The 18774-nt window shown below is 42.8% G+C and overlaps 1 protein-coding gene across 2 annotated transcripts; it reads left to right on the plus strand.

The window, feature by feature from the left end:
- The first annotated feature begins 12283 nt into the window (after positions 1-12283).
- chrng (cholinergic receptor, nicotinic, gamma) lies at positions 12284-17317 on the plus strand. 2 transcript variants are annotated; one of them, XM_034555973.1, is made up of 12 exons: positions 12284-12347; positions 12937-13109; positions 13196-13240; positions 13320-13444; positions 13874-14029; positions 14879-14976; positions 15086-15286; positions 16161-16275; positions 16363-16477; positions 16583-16844; positions 16922-17055; positions 17150-17317. In XM_034555973.1, the coding sequence occupies exons 1-12, from the start codon at positions 12284-12286 to the stop codon at positions 17315-17317; spliced, it is 1656 nt and encodes a 551-aa protein (XP_034411864.1). The 2 variants fall into 2 exon arrangements, with proteins under 2 accessions (XP_034411864.1, XP_034411865.1); XM_034555974.1 differs by having other exon boundaries at positions 12973-13109.
- Positions 17318-18774: the final 1457 nt, after the last annotated feature.

An 18774-nucleotide genomic window follows, 5' to 3' on the forward strand; every position in this document is an offset into this window, starting at 1 on the left:
AGGAGCACCTTTTCTTACCGAAGCTCAATTGTTTGCACTTAATATTTAAGTAAGCCTATTTATTTTTGTATTTCTACTTGTTGACTGGTTTCTAACAAAAGACCATTTTAGTTGGCAATTCAACAGCGTTCTGCAGTTGATTAATTGCATCTGTATAACAAGCTCATTCTGTTTCTGTTCATTGTGGTTTTGGGTGCAGAGAGTGTGAGGCTTGGTTATAACCACCAGCAGGTGGACAGAATCAATAAGTGCAAACTGCTCAAAACTGCTGCAGCCCACTGAGAGACATATCGTAGCCTGGACTCCCTGCAGGTAAGGACAGAAGGACATGTGGCCAGTCAGGGGATTAACTGCAGGTTGTTAGCCCTCAAACGTAGCCCAGACGTCAAAGATACAGCCTAAGTATCACTGACCATCAAGGCATCATTCCCGGAAGAGGGCCTACCCCACATTATGACTCGGCTGAGGAGACAAAGGACCCCTCGGTTTCCCATGAATAAACATTCACAAACAGGATCACATTTGAGTTTAATTAAATCCTAAAATCTAATATAAATTTTGTCAAGCTACTCCTTATAGAATTTTACTTTTCATCAAAACAAATATGAATATGAAATATGTATCACAACACAAAGGGATCGTGTAGTTTAATTATCGAAAAGAAAAGAAATCTGAGCAGTGTTTCCACATAAACTTAATCAACCACGTCATCATTATCACTCCATTTAGATAATGGGTATATTTTATTATTGAACAGTTGGTGGTTAATGTGCATTTAATGGCAGTTAATGTGATTGTTGAGGTCATAATAGATCTAATTAACAACATGTCTAACAATGACCCGAAACAGGCAGACGAGCTGCTTCTGTTTGACTATTGTCACGAGGTTCAAGTGTCTGTCTAAGCTGAAATGTTGGGAACCTCATCTCCGTTGCGTACCCCACTGACCTAGATTTCAATTGTTTTCTGCCTGAGACAATGGGGGAAATGGTTTCATAACTGAACACAATACCTGGGTGTTATTCAACACGACTGTTGTTAAAGTTCTCATTGTGGTGTGATTTCGTGCTGAGCATTGTTTGTTTTCTTTATGTAATCTGCTCAAGCAGCCAGCGACGAGCCGCTGCACCCCTCAGAAAATCCCTGCTAGACTGCTCGACAGATGACTGTGCATCCACATGAATGTATGTAGCCCGGCTCGTCCAATCACGGCTGTGTCAGACACAAACACACTTCTCATGACTTACTCGATCAGACAGCTGTCACCTGGTCTAAAAACAAAATCCCCATGGATACGAGCTACTAATTTGTCACTGACCATTTAAAGTCGACCCACCTTCCAAAAAGATTCCAATTTAATTTAGAGGATGAATCTGTGCACAGTACTTAGAAAACATTTTAGTTTACTGTGGCAATGCAATTGTCTTGCTTTCTGCTGGGTTGTGCAACTTTTCAGTTTAGGAAAATCTGGAGAGCACTTTTCAAACAAAGGGCAATGCAAAGGGTTTTATGTAAGACATATACATAATAATAGAAAACCCAACAATCAATTACAAAATGTAAATGAAATAAAGATAATAGCAAAATAAAAGAACATAAATTAATCAATCAAAGGCACAGGAGAGCAGCAGATTATGTAGATTTAGAATTGATTTAAGTTCGTATTTAAGATCGTTGATTCCCACGACGTCCAGCACAGAAGCTACAAGCAGCTTCACTCTAAATACCATTGACATGTTCCTGAGGATCGAAGAGACTTGCTGTAAATATATATTCATCAAGCAGATCGGACATGTATTTATAAAATGAGATTTATTTGAACAACCTTCATGGGTATATGCTGTACCTAATCAAGTGGTCCATTGAGGGGAAAAGCACATAAACTGTGCCATCAATTACAGAATGAATGCACGTTGTCTCCTTCGCCACATACGTATATTGCTGAAGATCTAGCTGGTTGAAATTAAATAGGTCATTGCTTGATTATTAACGCATCACGCTGCATTAATTTAGCTCACGTAACAAAGTATAAAAATAAAGTGAGCACAATCTTTTGGCGCGCACTGTTAATTATTGAATGTAGCCACCGCGGAAGGTAGAACATCCCTGTTTGTGGTGAAGGAGGAGAAATGAGAGGCCGAGTAGGCCATGCTTGGTGGAAAGATGAAGGAAGAGTGAGCAGAAGGCAAATTAATCAAAAGACATCAAAGGCAAATGGATTGAGGGAGCGAAGGAATGAAAGAGTGCCGCCCGTTTGTCCCATGCCGTTCCCGCTCCGCTCCGCCTGAGCCTGCTCTCAGATCTCAGGGCCATTGTGCCGCACGGGTGCATGGAGGGGGCTGGGGCACAATGCACACAACAAATGTCTGAAAGCAAGGCTTCAACAGGAAGACGTGTCATTTTTCTATCTTGTCTCACTCAAACTCTGACTCTTCGTCCTTTTTATTTGGTCTCTGAAGCTTGTTTTTGTTTCTTATCTTTGCATATGTACGGTTGCTTGTAGTTTGTTTTTTACCATCAAAGCGTTTTAATTCACCAGATATGGCTGCAGAAACTTTGAGTGAAACATCAACACAATCTCGGCCGCCACTCTTTTTATCGTTCAGCCAGGTGGTTGGCTCTAAGTTGATTCCAATTTGTGCCCTCGATTGCGTTACTGGTCGGCACACACTTGTGTACTTGTACGTGACGATAAATGTACATAACATTGTGTCTATATCAGTTTACATTTTTACCATAGTTGTGGTGTACTGTAACAGTGGATTGCATTATAATGTATTAATTGGAATCATAGCTGGCTTTGTTGTCCTTAAATATGAGATGCTTTGACACAGAGAGTTATGGTGACGTGATCTGAGATTATTAAATGCTGAAAGGCACTTTGAAAGCACACAGTTTTACTTTACTCTCGTCCTATAGTCAATTTATATTTCTCTACATACATAAACATGTATGTGGAGAAATTGACAGGCTTTAAGTTACATTCAGCATTATTTAAACAGTGAGTGGTCATTATGCTTTACACTTTCACCTTGATATATTTTACATAGGTTGATGTGTTTGACGAGCTACATTAACTATAATTTGGACAGATCAGCTCATTTTCACTTTTCAGCAGACACAGCAGACACTACCAACACATTGACAATAAATGCAAGACGTTGAAACAAAACAATGTTAATTTATTCAATTAATTGTTTTTTTGGGGGGGGACTTTAAAAATACATCATGTTCATGTTTTTTTTCTACTGTATCTTTATGTAACAAAAGCAGAGTTCAGCAGAGAAAGACAAAAGTGATGTGAACTGACAATATTTTAATGGGGGGGATAAAAGACTGTAAGTGATCAATGGAGGCGGCGGCCAAGTGATGCCCGGGGGACGGCTTTGATGTGGGCATCCTCAGAGGGACGCCGGGGACAATGCCCTCTTTGAGGGGCATGCAGAATGACACTTCCCTCTCTCTCACACTACTCAACCTCACGCTTTCACTCCTGGTTCAGACGCTCATGGACATCTCTCTCGCTCTATATTCCTCTACCCCAGTGTCACATCAGCCCATATCCTTATCTGCATAACTTTCTCCCTCTTCCTCTCACATTAATTAATTAGCATAACACCCCCTTTTCCTGCCGCCCAGCCAATCACTCCGCCTTCCCCTTCTCCCCCCTCCCTATCTGCAACTCTCTTTCCCTCCCTCTGTCTCTTTTCATAGAACCAAACCTCTTTGTAATGTCCAGCCTTGGCAAGTTGCACCCGATTTGCTGTCACAGTCTTAATGAATTCATCTGTTTGTGTATTGGCCATGGGAGCATTTCTCCCTCCTCCCTCTCTTTTCTATCCTCTCCCCCCTCCCTCTTACTGGTGTTCCCCTGGGGACTCTATATATACCAGAGACCACTCCAGGCACCTATTGTTCCTCTAAGTAAACTTACTAACAGATGCCCTGCACTACAGTGTGGGAGAGAGCCCAAAGAGTCAGCAGGAGGGAGACAGTTCAGGATCGCAGATAGCAACCAGGCAAAAAGGACCCGGAAACACTGCAGGCTAGCATCACCTCTGCATCCTCTTCGGCCGTTCCGCGTGTCTCCTGTCTGTTTGCTTGTTGTCATTGTGGAGTGGAGGTCTGATGCTCTGACACCATGCTGCTGCTGATATCGCTGCTGCTTATGGGACTCGGCTGCTTGCTGGGAGCCCCAACAGGTCGAGAGGTCTACAGGATGCCCCAGAGTGCACTGAAAGGTAATTTCACTAAACTTTTGCATTGTCTCTCAAGTATGGCATACATATATGTTAAGAGTATTGATAACAGCAGTGACTATAGGTCGAAAAATGTGACTACTACATTTAAAACATGAGTGAGATAACTAACTAGAAATTATATTTCACTATGTCTTCTAGACAATTCTTTATCTTTTTAATTCAATGCATCATAGTGAGTCATGCATGATATTAATGCTTCAGAAGCATTAATATCTCTCCAGGAGTTAAGCGGACAAAACATCTAGTGGTACTACCCATCCCGTTGTGATAGCCCAATAGTAATAGCTTGAACACGAGTGTCATAATCGGGTGCAAGTTGATACTTTTTGGCCAAACAGCTGACACATGTTCAAAGAAGAAAGACATTTTTTTGTAATGTTTTGTGTTGCTATGGGCCTACTTTTTTATTTAATTTGGATGATTGATAATATTATTGTCTACATGCAGTACACGTTGTATAGGTTTTACTTATAAGCAGGTGTCTAACCTTAAAAGAAGTAAGACAACACATTTAATCAGACTTGTCCGACCGTCACTGCAGAGCAACTTCAATCCTTTAATAAAGCACAGTGCCGAGAGACCTCTGGCCTTCTCTAGTCGAAGTGCTGAGTACAGCAGAGCCCTCATACAAACGGCTGGTGATGGCAATGTGTATTTGGAGTGTCTAGAACAAGGGACTCGGGTCCCGGCCACCCCAGGGCTGCCTGCCCATGCCCCTTGGGCCTGTCTCTGCCCGCCAGCCTCTGCCAGCTCAGCCCTGGCCTTCTAATTAAGTCTTCAATCAGCATTGTTGTTGTTAGTGGCCTATCCTGTGATGTGGTGCGCCACAGAGGGGGGCTGCAGGGTCGGCGACCCGATTGATGTGTGTCTGCAGAAGCCTCACCAGTGTGTTGAGCGTGAGCTAGCTTCCCTAACACGGTGCCAATGAGCTCAAAGAGCAGCATGAGAAAAAGGGGGCTACTCACAAATATACACCAGAAAGCTGCACCACTTTACACCAATGCTCACATACACACATAATGTTCCCACAGCGAGCGACAGTCTTCCATGTCACGACCTGTCCTTCCTATTTTGTAAGAATTTAGCAAATGTACATACATGTACATTCATAAAAAAAGTGGCATCGGAACATTATGCACTGGAGCCCTACCAGGTCGCGACGGTACATTTTAATTTCATACACATATTCATATTCATTCATTCAAGAAGTTTGTTACCGAATATATACACAATGGGCAGCTATAATGGAGGCAATGCCACGAACATGTCTTTGCCATTTCTTGTTGCAAATTGTTCGACATATAGATGATGCTATCTATGTGCCTGACCAATATATTGCTGTGGCTCCTATATGAGGTCTCCTCTCTCTCTCTCTCTCTCTCTCTCTCTCTCTCTCTCTCTATCACCATACCTCCTTTTCTTATAACTTATAACTTGTCTCACATTTCTGTCCTTTTTTCTTTAATCCTGCCCTCTCCTGCAGCTCTGTCTGACCGTGGCACTGTGGTTCTGGAGGCGGCCATGACCAGTGCCCTGTCCTCTCTCGAGCGTGCATCATCTGAGAGAAGTCGGGCTGAAGCAGGCTGTCGGGGCTGTGTTCCCTGTTTATTTCAGGACTGTGGACAGCTGTCTGGGTCCTGTTGTAAGTCAAATATTACTCTTCTTGCCCGTGTCATTCTTGAGCATCTTGAATCATGTCCTGTATTACCAATGAATGCTTTCTTAATACGTCCATATCGCCCCCTCTCTCCAAACAGCGTCTCCTGCCAACTCCTTATCAGAGCCCAGCTGTGATGTCATCAGTAAGGCCCAGAAACTTCAAGATGAAGCTGAGAGGAGTTGGGCTCTGAGCCAGGTCTGTGCATACTATCAGCATCGCTGCCCACCTGGTGAACTGGACAAAGAGAGTTGCATCAGGATCATGGGAGAGAGTTGCAGCGCCCGTGTCCTCCAGTGCAGCCTGCTTAACACAATGCAGAACCTGGAACCTGCTACACAGTCGCATGCACAGGGTGAGGGCATCCATTTGTTCACAAAAAAGTATTCATGCATTCATACAGCTTAAGTCTGTCACTAAAGAGGAGTGAGGCTCATTTGCTAAACTCCAAGCATTCAATGTTTCTCTACAAAAAAACTGATTTTACTGCATTTGTTGACCGTCAGTGTCTCTCTGTCCCAGCAGCAGTGTGCGGGCAGAGGTCGTCCATGGTGCAAAACATCACACAGCCTCGCTCACGGATTGTGGGCGGCTCGCCTGCGCCTCTAGGTAGCTGGCCCTGGCTGGTCAACCTCCAGCTAGATGGTGGCCTGATGTGTGGAGGGGTCCTGGTGGACAGCTCCTGGGTGGTCACTGCTGCTCATTGTTTTGCTGGGTGAGTGTGCATCGCGGTTTTTCTGCAACTATGATAAGATCTTTGATTTGTAGCGTTTATTTATTTGTTTTTCTCCGATTGTTCTGACCTCTACAGCAGCCGAAGTGAGAGCTACTGGACAGCCGTGGTGGGGGAGTTTGACATTACGAAGACTGACCCTGATGAGCAGGTTCTCAAAGTGAATCGCATCATCCCTCATCCTAAGGTAACAATCTCAAGTGCAGGATACACTTATACATATATAGAGTAGGATTGTAACAGGCATAGTACAATAATATCTCTCTCATCAACAGCCAAACAACCAGCTCAGTCTGTCATTCTCCAATTCAATCAATCCAACTTGGTCCTTCTCCTACAGTTCAATCCAAAGACCTTTAACAACGACATCGCCCTGGTGGAGCTGATATCCCCCGTGGTCCTGTCCAACCGGGTCACGCCGGTGTGTCTCCCCTCTGGCATGGAGCCCCCTACTGGCAGTCCTTGTCTGGTTGCAGGCTGGGGCTCCCTCTACGAGGGTGAGTGGAAGATAATTGGCATGTATTTTCACTTCCAGGCTATATATAGCTTAGTTTTATGTGAGCAGCAAGTTTAGATGCTTTTTGTTTCCTTTATGAGAGAATATGTACTGTTGAGGGAGACTGCAAGTCAGCAAATGTGTCTGAACATTTAAACCTATGTAGTCAACATGGTGCATTTCTATGTGTATTTTTCTCTACAGACGGCCCATCTGCTAACGTGGTGATGGAGGCCAAGGTGCCCCTGCTGCCTCAGAGCACCTGTAAGAGTACCCTTGGCAAAGAACTTGTCACCAATACTATGCTGTGTGCTGGTTATCTCTCCGGAGGAATAGACTCCTGTCAGGTGGGCAGAACAACATTTTCCGAGTTAACGCACACTTCTTTTAAATCTTTCGAGTCTGATTTGGGAGTTTCAGTTACTGAATTCACTGTAAAGTGTTGAGCCCCTTCTGTTTAGAAATGTTTATTAACATACTATAAATAGTCTTTTTCTAAGTGTTGGGGGACTTTCTGTCATCTTCAGGGAGATTCTGGAGGCCCCTTGATCTACCAGGACCGAATTTCAGGTCGGTTCCAGCTCTACGGCATTACCTCCTGGGGAGATGGCTGTGGGGAGAAGGGCAAGCCTGGAGTCTACACGCGGGTGTCTGCTTTCTCTGACTGGATTGAAACTGAGATTCAGAGTGAGTTCCAAGCAACAATAAAACACCACGGAAACTCAAATATCCTGACTCACTACATACACCAAAATATTGAAATACTCTCTACAATACTACAGTCTATGCATATCTTTTTTAGAGTCGTTTGGAAGCAGGGAGCCAACATGTTTGGAGCTTCTGAAGACAACAGAAATGACAGCGGAGGAACAGAGGTCGGAGTTCAGCTCGCTATGTCGCTTCTACACCCTGACCTGCCCTCCTGGTCAGTCTGCCAGCGCCTGCAATCAATTGGCCGAGGACAAGTGCCTCACCCGCTTTAAGAAATGTCGTGAGTACTCTCATTGAAATTCTCAGCCTGATGGATGTAGAACAAAAATACGAATATACTAATTATTATTTATGTTGCTCTGAGGTTATAGGTTTCTGATCAGCTTCTCCCTTTCTCCCATTCAGAGTTGCGTTCGTTCTTACAAACACTATTGGACTTGCTCCAGAGGGCCGAGGACTACATACGTGACAAAGTGGACTTGACCTTCTTTACTCAGACTCTGCCTCAGCTGGTGGAGCACATCTACAGCACAGCTTTCACTCACACCAGAGAGAGGAGGGACCTGGCCCTTAGCCATGGTCTCACACAGTTTAAAGGTATGATTGACAACTTGTTATTCCATCTTCTGTCCAAGTTCAAAATGTATAAATAATTTACAGATCACAGATAATGCCAATATTCCGCTTTCTCAGGTGCACTGGTAAAATAAGAAATTGTGTTTAGTTTAGTTGATTAACTGGATCCCCATTAGCTGACGCCTTAGCGGCCGCTAATCTTCCTGGGGTCCACAGAAAGAACAAATTGTAATACATTCAAACATGCAAAACATGACGTGAAACAAACAGTTAAAAAATGGTACAAACAGAATAATAAAAAATAAATAAAGTGCAGTCGAAATTGTGTTGCTGGTCCCTATTCTAACACGTGTGTATTATTTGCAGAACAGCTAGGTGGAGCTGTGGTGCCAACAGAGCAGGGTCCTTCTCCAGTTCCTCCAGCCTTATTCAGAGAGGTGGGACCCTCAGTGGATGACTGGGAGAAATACTTGAGAGACATGGCTGAGGACCTGGACCAACAACACACTGACACGTCCACAGACATCTCCACCACACCAACAATACAGCAGGACAAGCTTTTCCTACAGGTAGATTTCTAAAATGTCCAAAGGGGCATGACCTGTGACTTTGAAAGGCAATTGAAGGGTTAGTTAGTTAGTTAGTTAGTTAGTTAGTTAGTTAGTTAGTTAGTTAGTTAGACCAGTTATTGAATATGTAATCGCAATTAATCATGATCATAATTTTGTTGTGGATTTATTTGAAGTTACTTAGAAACTTAATATCCAAATCTATTTGTATATGTCATCTCCAGACAGAGGACTCCTCAATACATCAGCTGGAGGGTGAATTTCAATCTGTTATCTCAGCCCTGCGCTCCAAATTGGACTCCAGATCTGCTCCTCCCACCCTGCAATTGGACATGGTTTACCTCCAGGAGGATTCTTCCAACACTGACCCTTCAGCTGCTTCTTCCACTGGAGCACCTGTGCACACCGGCCCCTCCTCCTCCCAGGAATCACAGGAGCCTTGGTCACTTCTAACGGCCCTGATGCATGAAATTCAGAAATCGAGCACACAAGATGAGATTGTGACAGAAGATGCGTCACAAAGTGAAACCTCGTCCAATAGAGACACTTCTCCAGATGTAAAATGGAGCACAACATCGGAGGATTTTACTTTTGTTGAAAATGAAGAAAGAACAGAATTAAAATCCTTAGAATCAATATCTGTTGTTCAGCCGGTCACTGAGGGTGCTCACACAGAGACGACTGCTGACCCCAGACAAGCTTTAAAGACTTTAAGTCTACAAAGAAAATATAGGAGCCTTCTTCGCAAGAGGCAGATACCTGGGGCCAGTGGAAAAAGTAGGTATCGCACCAAGTTCAGACAAAACTTTCATGAAACACCATGGCAATGTATTCCATGTGAAACATATGTTGGCTTGATGTTATTTCTAAGATGAAATGCTTTTGTTTGTTCCTGTAGTTTGTCCTGGAGTGCGAGAAGCCTCGCAGCAAGTTAGCCAAGTCAGAGACTCTTACCGCTGGGTCTTAAGCATCCCAAGCAAGAACCTACGCATGAACTTCCAAGAGGTAAATTATCATTTCAGATGGCGAAGTTAGGAGAAGTAAAAAGAAACAGTTCTGATTTATAACTTTTTCTTTGTCTCTTTTTGCGTCATTGGGTTTCTTTTTTTTGTTCAGGTGTTAGTTGATCTGAGCTCCAAGAATGATCGAGGACTTTATCAGGCACGAGTCAGAGCAGTAGTGGGAGGACGACCTTTGACCTTCTACAGTCTGGTGGGCCTAGAGAATGAGTCATTCTACCGCAGTGTGCCAAGGATCATCGCTTTGGCACTGGAGGCACTCAAGACTTAACTTTATAACAACAACAAGCAAGATGACATGAACAATAAAAACAGACTCAAATGAGAGATGAGAGCACAAAGACTCAAAAAGATGTGTTTGCACCAGAAAAGCCTCGTCATGGGACAGAGACTCACACTTTACTTCTTCTGCCATCTCCTGTGAAAAGCATGTTTTTTGTTTCCCCTGTCTGACAACCTGACTTTGGCTCTAAATGGAAACACAACCATGAATGTATCACTCCAACTATTGCCACCCATCTTTTTGTTTTTTAATGGGGTTGTCTAACTTATTAATCTGTATATAATGATAAGTTATTTGTCTTTTGCAAAGGTTGAGCCTCTTGTGAAGCACACAGACTGTATATATTATTCTTATTCTTACCTTATTCTTACAATATTTATTTGTATCGAAAAAAAAGTATTTGTATTTTTGTAAACAAAAAAAAATATATAAATAAAATTGTAATTAATTCTATGGCATGTGGTGTTGAGTGTTTGTGTAATCTGTAGTTATGTTATTCCAAATTCAATTTCAGATGTGAGATATTAAAATGAACAGAAATGCTGCTAATCCCACAGTATTGTGCAGTTCTGCTGACAATATTCTCTCGAGACAGGTGTCAATGCTGATTGCTTTGCTTTTGTGACCCATATTGACCTCGGTCCTCCGACCCTTTAAGGGTAAGCGTTCCCATCAACACAGCAGCTGCTGTGCTGTGGTGACAAGTACTTCCCACCTCCTCCTTGTCTTCACTCCTTATTTCCAGGATGGGGAATTGTAACTGGACACACTATCGGCTGAGCTTTAGAGTCCAAGCATTGTGAGGAAAGACAACTGTTGCTTGAGGAAGTGACACTCTTGACTTGTAGACAAGCCTCGTCGTTGCCGTGTGTTGGCTTTTGTCACTGTGGTTGTCAAGTCTCAGCCACTGTTTGAACGTGGTGATGATAGGCTGAATGAGCCCCCCCCCCCCCCCCCCCCAAAAAAAAAAAAAACTTCACAACTAATAGGTGCCCAGTAATCTGTGATAGTTTTCTGCCCAGTCCAAATGCTAAAAGAGGGATACACAGGGATATGAAGAGGAACAGCTGAGTAAACTCTCACACAGGCTTCTGGTGCAACACGTCAACTCTTGCCTCTGGCTGGTGAGTTTGTGTGTCTGTGGGAAGTGTGCCAAATCATGGCAGGAAGAGTATTTTTGTGATGCACACACACACACACACACACACACACACACACACACTCACACACACACACACACACACAAACACAGTCTGGCCAGTCATCAAAACGGGTGCGCTGTAAATGGACAAGACTTATCACTTGTCCTCTTCTCCACTGTACAACTTTTTAAACTTGCTGTCTCCCTCTCTTTATTGTCTAATCTGTTGGTATGTGACCCCTTTATTGGAGAGAACACATTTAGCCATGGCTGCTGGTGGGGAAAAAAACTATTTATAGATCGCTGACGTGCTAAATTTACTCTCACAGAATCCATGACAATCATGGAAATCTAAATGACAACAGCCAGGTTCCCAGAACAGAGCTACTCTGTATTATAGACTATAGTCTATAATACAGAGTGTGATTTGATGGTGTACCCTAACACTGGAGGGCAGACATGCACCCAGTACAATGCCTCAAATATGTGCATGTCATGTAACCAGTGTGGGTGGGTGTTGTGACAGCTGGCTATGCTGTCCTAGAAATGAACTCTTGTATTTAACCCTAACAATCATCAACTTCCACCAACCAACCCCCCCCCCCCCCCCCCCCCCCCCCCCCACCACCACCACCAAACCATTCCTGTAAACCTCAACACATCCCATCTGCTTAAGCCATGACTTTTGCTAGGAAACACACACACACACACACACACACACACACACACACACACACACCGTTCAAATGCCAGCAACTCCATCGAGTAGTGTCCTTGTGCATCAGATCGGTGGTCATAGCTTTGTCTCAGACAGTGCAGCACAGACAGGCACACTAATGGATTCTGGACCTCCGCTCACTCTGTCACTTTTCCTGATGGTGTTTATAATTTTTGCCACAGGTAGGCTATTCAACCCACTGCCACATATGTGAGAAATTATACAATATGTTTTGTACTTTCTTGGGATTTGAATTTGTTTTAAGATTTAAGTTGAATTAAGTGCAACATTCTTCAAGAAGGTGCCTAACTTACATAAAACTGTTTGCACAACCAACTGTAACAACATTTCATTTTTTTTAACATACTTGAAGAGTTTAAATATTGCTTTCCTTTTTATTCATTAAGCTTGCATGCTCACATTCAAACTATATGTGGTTACACCCCCTAGATAATTGTCATTATAAAGCTTTGTTATTGAATCGTAGTATTTGGCAGGGAATGTTTAACAAGTTGGAAAAAAATCATTTTTGTCATGATGTGTTTGTATTACAACAAAGTGTCCACTGGAGAGTAAGCTGGGATCATGATTTAAAAGGGTAATCTACTAGTTTCGGCCAAATGAGAGGAAATGTCTTTTTCTTCTTTCATTAAAAACTGTTCAGAAGTGAAGGAGCAGAAGCTGAGATATCCTGATAGCATGGGTCAAAAGACAGGCACACTGAACTTAATATGTCAAATTGATGCAAGTGCTTCTTTTCACTTGTTTTAGTCTCATATGTGCTCGCCCTGTGTGGTTCGTCTGGAGCAGCAGCAATCAACCTTGAAGGGGAACTTTTCAAGGATTTGATGAAGGGCTACAACAAGAACGTCCGGCCCACGGAGAACAGTGGTGACATCACTCGGGTCGACGTCAAGATGACGCTCACCAACCTCATCTCTCTGGTGAGTTCAGTCTGGTGTTTTTGAACATTGCCAGTGGCTGCTGGGGCCTGATGGTTCACATCATTGACCAAACTGTCTCTTCTTAGAATGAAAAGGAGGAGGCTCTGACAACAAGCGTCTGGCTAGAAATGGTAACCTTACACGCATCTCCACTGCTGGATTGTTTTAATATTCACATTGATGTCAAACCCTCAGTATTTCTGTATGTAGCAATGGTGTGACTACAGGCTCAGATGGGACCAACCGCCCAGGTTGGCTCTGTATGGGAACATCACCTCTGAGCTGCGGATTCCCTCCAAGAGCATCTGGCTGCCAGACATCATACTGGAGAACAAGTGGGTACAACAACCTTCACGTGTTCAGCCTACGAGCTGCTCACTAAGCAACTTTTCACATGCATTAACCAGAAACTTTATCTGCAGCACGCAATAATTATTAGACAAAATGTCAATAACAGGACTGTGTAGCGAGTATAAAAGCAAAGACAGCAAAAAAACAATAATTTAAAAGTTAGATATCAGCAATGCAGCAAAACATTTAAAGAGATTAAAGTAATACAATTTAATTAGAAAAAAGTGTTTTTTGGCGGCCCTTTTTTCATTCCTGTGGGTAGAGAAGTGTTAATACATCAGACATCCATTTAGGCAGAAGTATTTTTACTAAGTGCAGCTTAAATGCTGGTATTATGTTCTGTATACATACAATAAATACAGTATATACAATGTAGAAACAATGTGTCTGTGTGTATTTCCCTCTGTCAACAGTGTGGATGGACAATTTGAAGTGGCACTTTACTGCAATGCACTGGTGTCTCCTAACGGTTGTGTGTACTGGTTGCCTCCCGCCATCTACCGCAGTGCTTGTGCCATCACTGTCAACTACTTTCCCTTTGACTGGCAGAACTGCACCATGGTCTTCCGGTGAGTAGAGATCTGTAGGGATTTGATGACTGGCCAGTGAGCAGTACATGTACATTTATTTCAGTATAAAACATTAGTTCACTCTTTTAGAAAGTAAAACGCCTCAGATCCACTATGTCGCTCTCAAATGGGTTGTCTTGTCACTCAAGAATCTGTTAATCAATCAATCAATATTCTAATTAATTATATTGCACTACACAGTGCTATGACATAATGTAATATAAATCAAAGAGAATACATTATATAATAACATCAGAGATCAACATTAACTATAGAATAGCATATGTATTGTTGTTATAGTGAGATGTGCGATATAATGTACATACTCACATGTTCACAGAGCTATAGCTATTATTGAGAACACAGAAGTCATGTCCCAATGGTTTATAGGAATTTAGCGGTTTTAACAACATGTGGAGAACATTTTACTTGCTTAAACAAATTATACATGGAGTTTAAAATTTAATTCAAGCCATTTTTGAAAAGAAAATGTAAAATTTGACAGTGTTTAGGTAAAACATTACATTTGATTTGATGAAGGGATCTAGTTCTTCTCTTCCTTTGATATCCTGGCAGTATAGACTACTTTAAATAATAAATTTAGACCATGTGTTTAAATGATGATGTGAGGTAACATTTTGAGAACATTTCATTTAAATAAAATAAGTAAATTAGTTAAATGCACTGTGGGAATATGGACTCTCCCGTCAAGTTTCTGTGTAAAGAGAATCCACAGTGTCCCAACCAGGAACAATGATTCCTTCATTCGTGGTCCCTTTTCAATGCTGTCTTGTGAAGTGAATAGATGGCTGTGTTTGTTGTGGTTACATGTCTTCTCCCTGTGTTCAGCTCGCAGACTTACAGTGCCAACGAGATCAAACTGGTTCTCAAAGAGGAGAATAACCGCACATTGGAATGGGTGGATATTGACCCGGAGGCTTTTACAGGTAGAGCAACATTTGAATAATAGGTTTTGAACAATTAAACAGAATAAGACGAAGCACTGTCATTATCTAAAGTGTAGCAAAATGTCCTTCTGCAATTTAATTTTGTTAGAAAACGGAGAGTGGGCCATCAAACACAGGCCAGCTAAGAAACTGATCAACACTCAGTTCACTAAAGATGAGCTGGAGTACCAAGAGGTGGTCTTCTTCCTCATCATCCAGAGAAAGCCCCTCTTCTACGTCATCAACATCATCGCTCCCTGTGTGCTCTTTTCCTCCCTCGGCCTTCTTGTCTACTTCTTACCTGCCAAAGGTCTTTTTCCCTCACTATGTGTATTTAAATTAACCACAGGTAGTCAGACCTTTGTCACGTTAACCTTACCCGAGTCTAGGGGAGTCAAGGCAAAAAGGTACATTGCTTGGGGTATTGTTACAAGGAGAACTACTGTCTTCAAATGCATGGCACATTGAGGCTTTCCAAGATCTCAAACACATATATCTAGATCCATGTGGTTGACCCGACACTGGTCTGGCTCCTGGTTACAATAAGTCATTGCTGCAACACTGTGGTCCTGAAGACTAGGGCCGCACATATATGGCCAAAATGATAATCACCATTGTTTTGATCGATATTGCGATCACGATTATTCATCACGAAATTAGACATTGACTTTTGGGGACAACATTTCTTTTTTGCACTTTAACATTTCGATTAATTGTGCAGCCCTAATGGAGACACACACTAGAGGGAAGAACCAAAAAAGTGGTTTTGACTACTTTGACAGATGTTTATGTCTCTGGCCAGAGCGACACAACTGTGCAAGATGCAGTCACACAACTTTACAGGTGTGTAGTTCAGATTTGCCTCTTGTCAGGCCACAGTTGAAAATAAGAATTTGTTCTTAATCTGTTTCGCCTGGCTAAATAAAGGTTAAATAAAAAATAAAAAATATTCAAATAAGGCTGATTTTAAAGATATGGTCCAAGCAAGTGCACTGGAAGTAGGGGGTAGGAAGTAGGGTAGACCCCCCCGCCCCTCCTACCAACACACACACACACACTTAACGCCCTGTGCCCTATTTGGCGTCTTGGCTGGTGTGATCCCTTCACAAGATGATCTGTGGTTAATATCTGTTTTCAACACAAAACCTCACCACTCTTACTGAATATTGGTTTGAGTTTTGCAGCGGGTGGTCAGAAGTGCACCATGTCTATTGCCACTCTTCTGGGCCAGACTGTGTTCCTCTTCCTCATCGCTAAGAAGGTTCCAGAGACTTCGAGGGCAGTGCCTCTAATTGGAAAGTAAGTTTGTGTAACCACTTTCAGATTCCAGGTCAGAGTTACAGATCTGAAGAGAGAAAAAGATGTGATTTCTTATTTTTACTGCAGGTATTTGATGTTTGTGATGTCAGTGACCACCATGGTGGTGATGAACTGTGTGATAGTCCTCAACGTTTCCCTGAGAACCCCAAACACTCACATAATGACAGATAAAGTTCGAAAGGTGAGCCTGCGACCAGAACAAGCCCTTTTATTTCCATTAAGAAGCTACGAAATGTGTGCTGTGTAAACACGGGTCTATTTGCCTCTGACCCTGTGACCTCCTCAGATCCTCCTAAACATCCTGCCTCGGCTGCTGAGGATGCAGATGCGACCCTGGAAGCCAAACGGGGACAACACAGACACTAGAAATGGAGAAACTCTGGCTCCAGACGGGGACGGTGTGTTCCTGGTCCCCTGTCGACGCCGCAGCTCCATGACCCTCATGACCAAGGCAGAGGAATATGCAATGAAAACAGCTCGGTCTGAACTCATGTTTGCCAGACTCAAAGAAAGAAATGGCCTGATGCAATCAGTATTAGAGAAGCTAAGTAAGTATTTGAATGAGTTTCCATGCTTAAAGTACACATGGACGTTGTCATGACTTCCTGGTGTGTTTTGAACACAGATGATGGGCTGGAGGGGGGTACAGCTGAGCAGCTCAGTGCCAGCCTGGCGAAGGCCTCCCCACAGCTGAAGCAGTGTGTGTCCTCTTGCAAACACATAGCTGAGACTGCAAGGCAACAGAACAACTTCCAGAATGTAAGATCTACATTTCTATATCTGCTTATCTTCTGAGGTTTCAACATCAATCAACACCAGTGATAATCTCAACATTTTTCTTCCAATCCGCTAGGAGAATGAAGAGTGGTTCCTAGTCGCCAGGGTGATCGACAGGGCCTGCTTTATTGTTATGGTGTCGGTGTTTTTTATCGGCACTATTGGGATCTTCCTTACGGGCCATTTTAACCAGCCTCCATCCTCACCTTTCCTTGGGGATCCCAAGAAGTATCTCCCTCAATAGACAATCTCACTGATCTAATTGAGAATGGGATAGGAGAAAACGTATTTGGGTGAAACAGGAGAAAGTCTCCAGATTTGATCCCTTTAATCCAAGTGGAAATCTGACGGTGTACATCAGGGATGCACTAATGACACGGACTGAGAATGAAGAAGATGTGGGGTCTGTGGTCTATCACAAAGGTGAAGACAAACAACCTTGTTCATGGTGATAACGGATCCACTGCACAGCCGTGTGGATGCTACACGTGAACTGTGGTGACTCATGCTGATATCAGCATGAGTCAATGGCTCTTGAGGTTGAGAATATGTTTAGCATAAAAGGCTGTTTATGACAAACAAAGAGCATGTTCCTTTGGTCTTCCTGTGACCAGCTCAGTGTTTGATGTAAGTTTACTTTTGCGCCCACTGTCAACTTTGATCAAATTCAAGGTCATGGTGATAAACTACAAGATGCAGAAACAGCCAAATGTGACACATAAATGTTTTTATCAATTAAAGTACAACTGTAATCTTGTAATTGCTTAATCTCAGACTTTTCTTAATCAAAAGTTTGACACTTTTTGCGAGGCACGTAGAGAGCACTTACACCCCCAGGCTTCCCCGAAACACAGGCGCACTGCACAGCCCCCCACCTCTGGAAGCAGGATTTCAATTACATGGCTGAGTGGTGCCTTTCTAACCCAACAAAAGACAGATCCGGCTGGTTGGGATGGAAACATAGTCATGGGGTGAGACGGAGCCGGGGGACAGAACACACACACACACACACTCAGCCAAAAATTAATACGGGAATATTCACACAAACACACAGAGGGGGTAAGGAGGTTTGTGCTTCACCCCCTGACGACGCATCGATGTGTCACACTTAGATTGTCAAAGTCAGTCGGCACCAGGACGTTGACTACAGATGGTAAGTAGAGACTTGTAATGCTCAATTGTGCTATGTTATGTCTTTGCACTCTTTAAATAATGAGGGTAAAATGCTGTATAGGATGTTGGGCACCTGTTGTACTCTTGTCGCAATCGCTGCATATGCAGAACATGAGTTAGGGCTTCATTGTGGCACTTTGTTGTGGAGGAATATACTGTGCAGTGCATTCAGCTGCAGAAACAAACTGTGCAAACTGAGTGTGTGTGTTGTGAATAAAAAGAGGCTCAGGCTGCTGCTGTGATGAAAACACTTTGTTCTAAGGAAAGAAAGTTGATATTGGGGCCAGAGAACTGTCTAAACCTGCTGTCCTGCTCCAAGGAACATTGTGTGTTTTTCTTTAATGTTCCTTTGCAAATTCAAGCGTTAGTTCAAATAATATTCTTTTTTTCCTTCTTTTTTTTATTGCAAGCCTTCATTTAAATAGAAAACAAAAACAAAACATGACACTCCACGAGATGAATGCACACACACACACACACATCCCAAAACATATTTAGTTAAAATAACATGGTGTTGCTTTAAATATG

This window comes from Cyclopterus lumpus, chromosome 17, assembly GCF_009769545.1.
Source record: "Cyclopterus lumpus isolate fCycLum1 chromosome 17, fCycLum1.pri, whole genome shotgun sequence".
NCBI classification, from domain to species: Eukaryota; Metazoa; Chordata; class Actinopteri; order Perciformes; family Cyclopteridae; genus Cyclopterus; species Cyclopterus lumpus.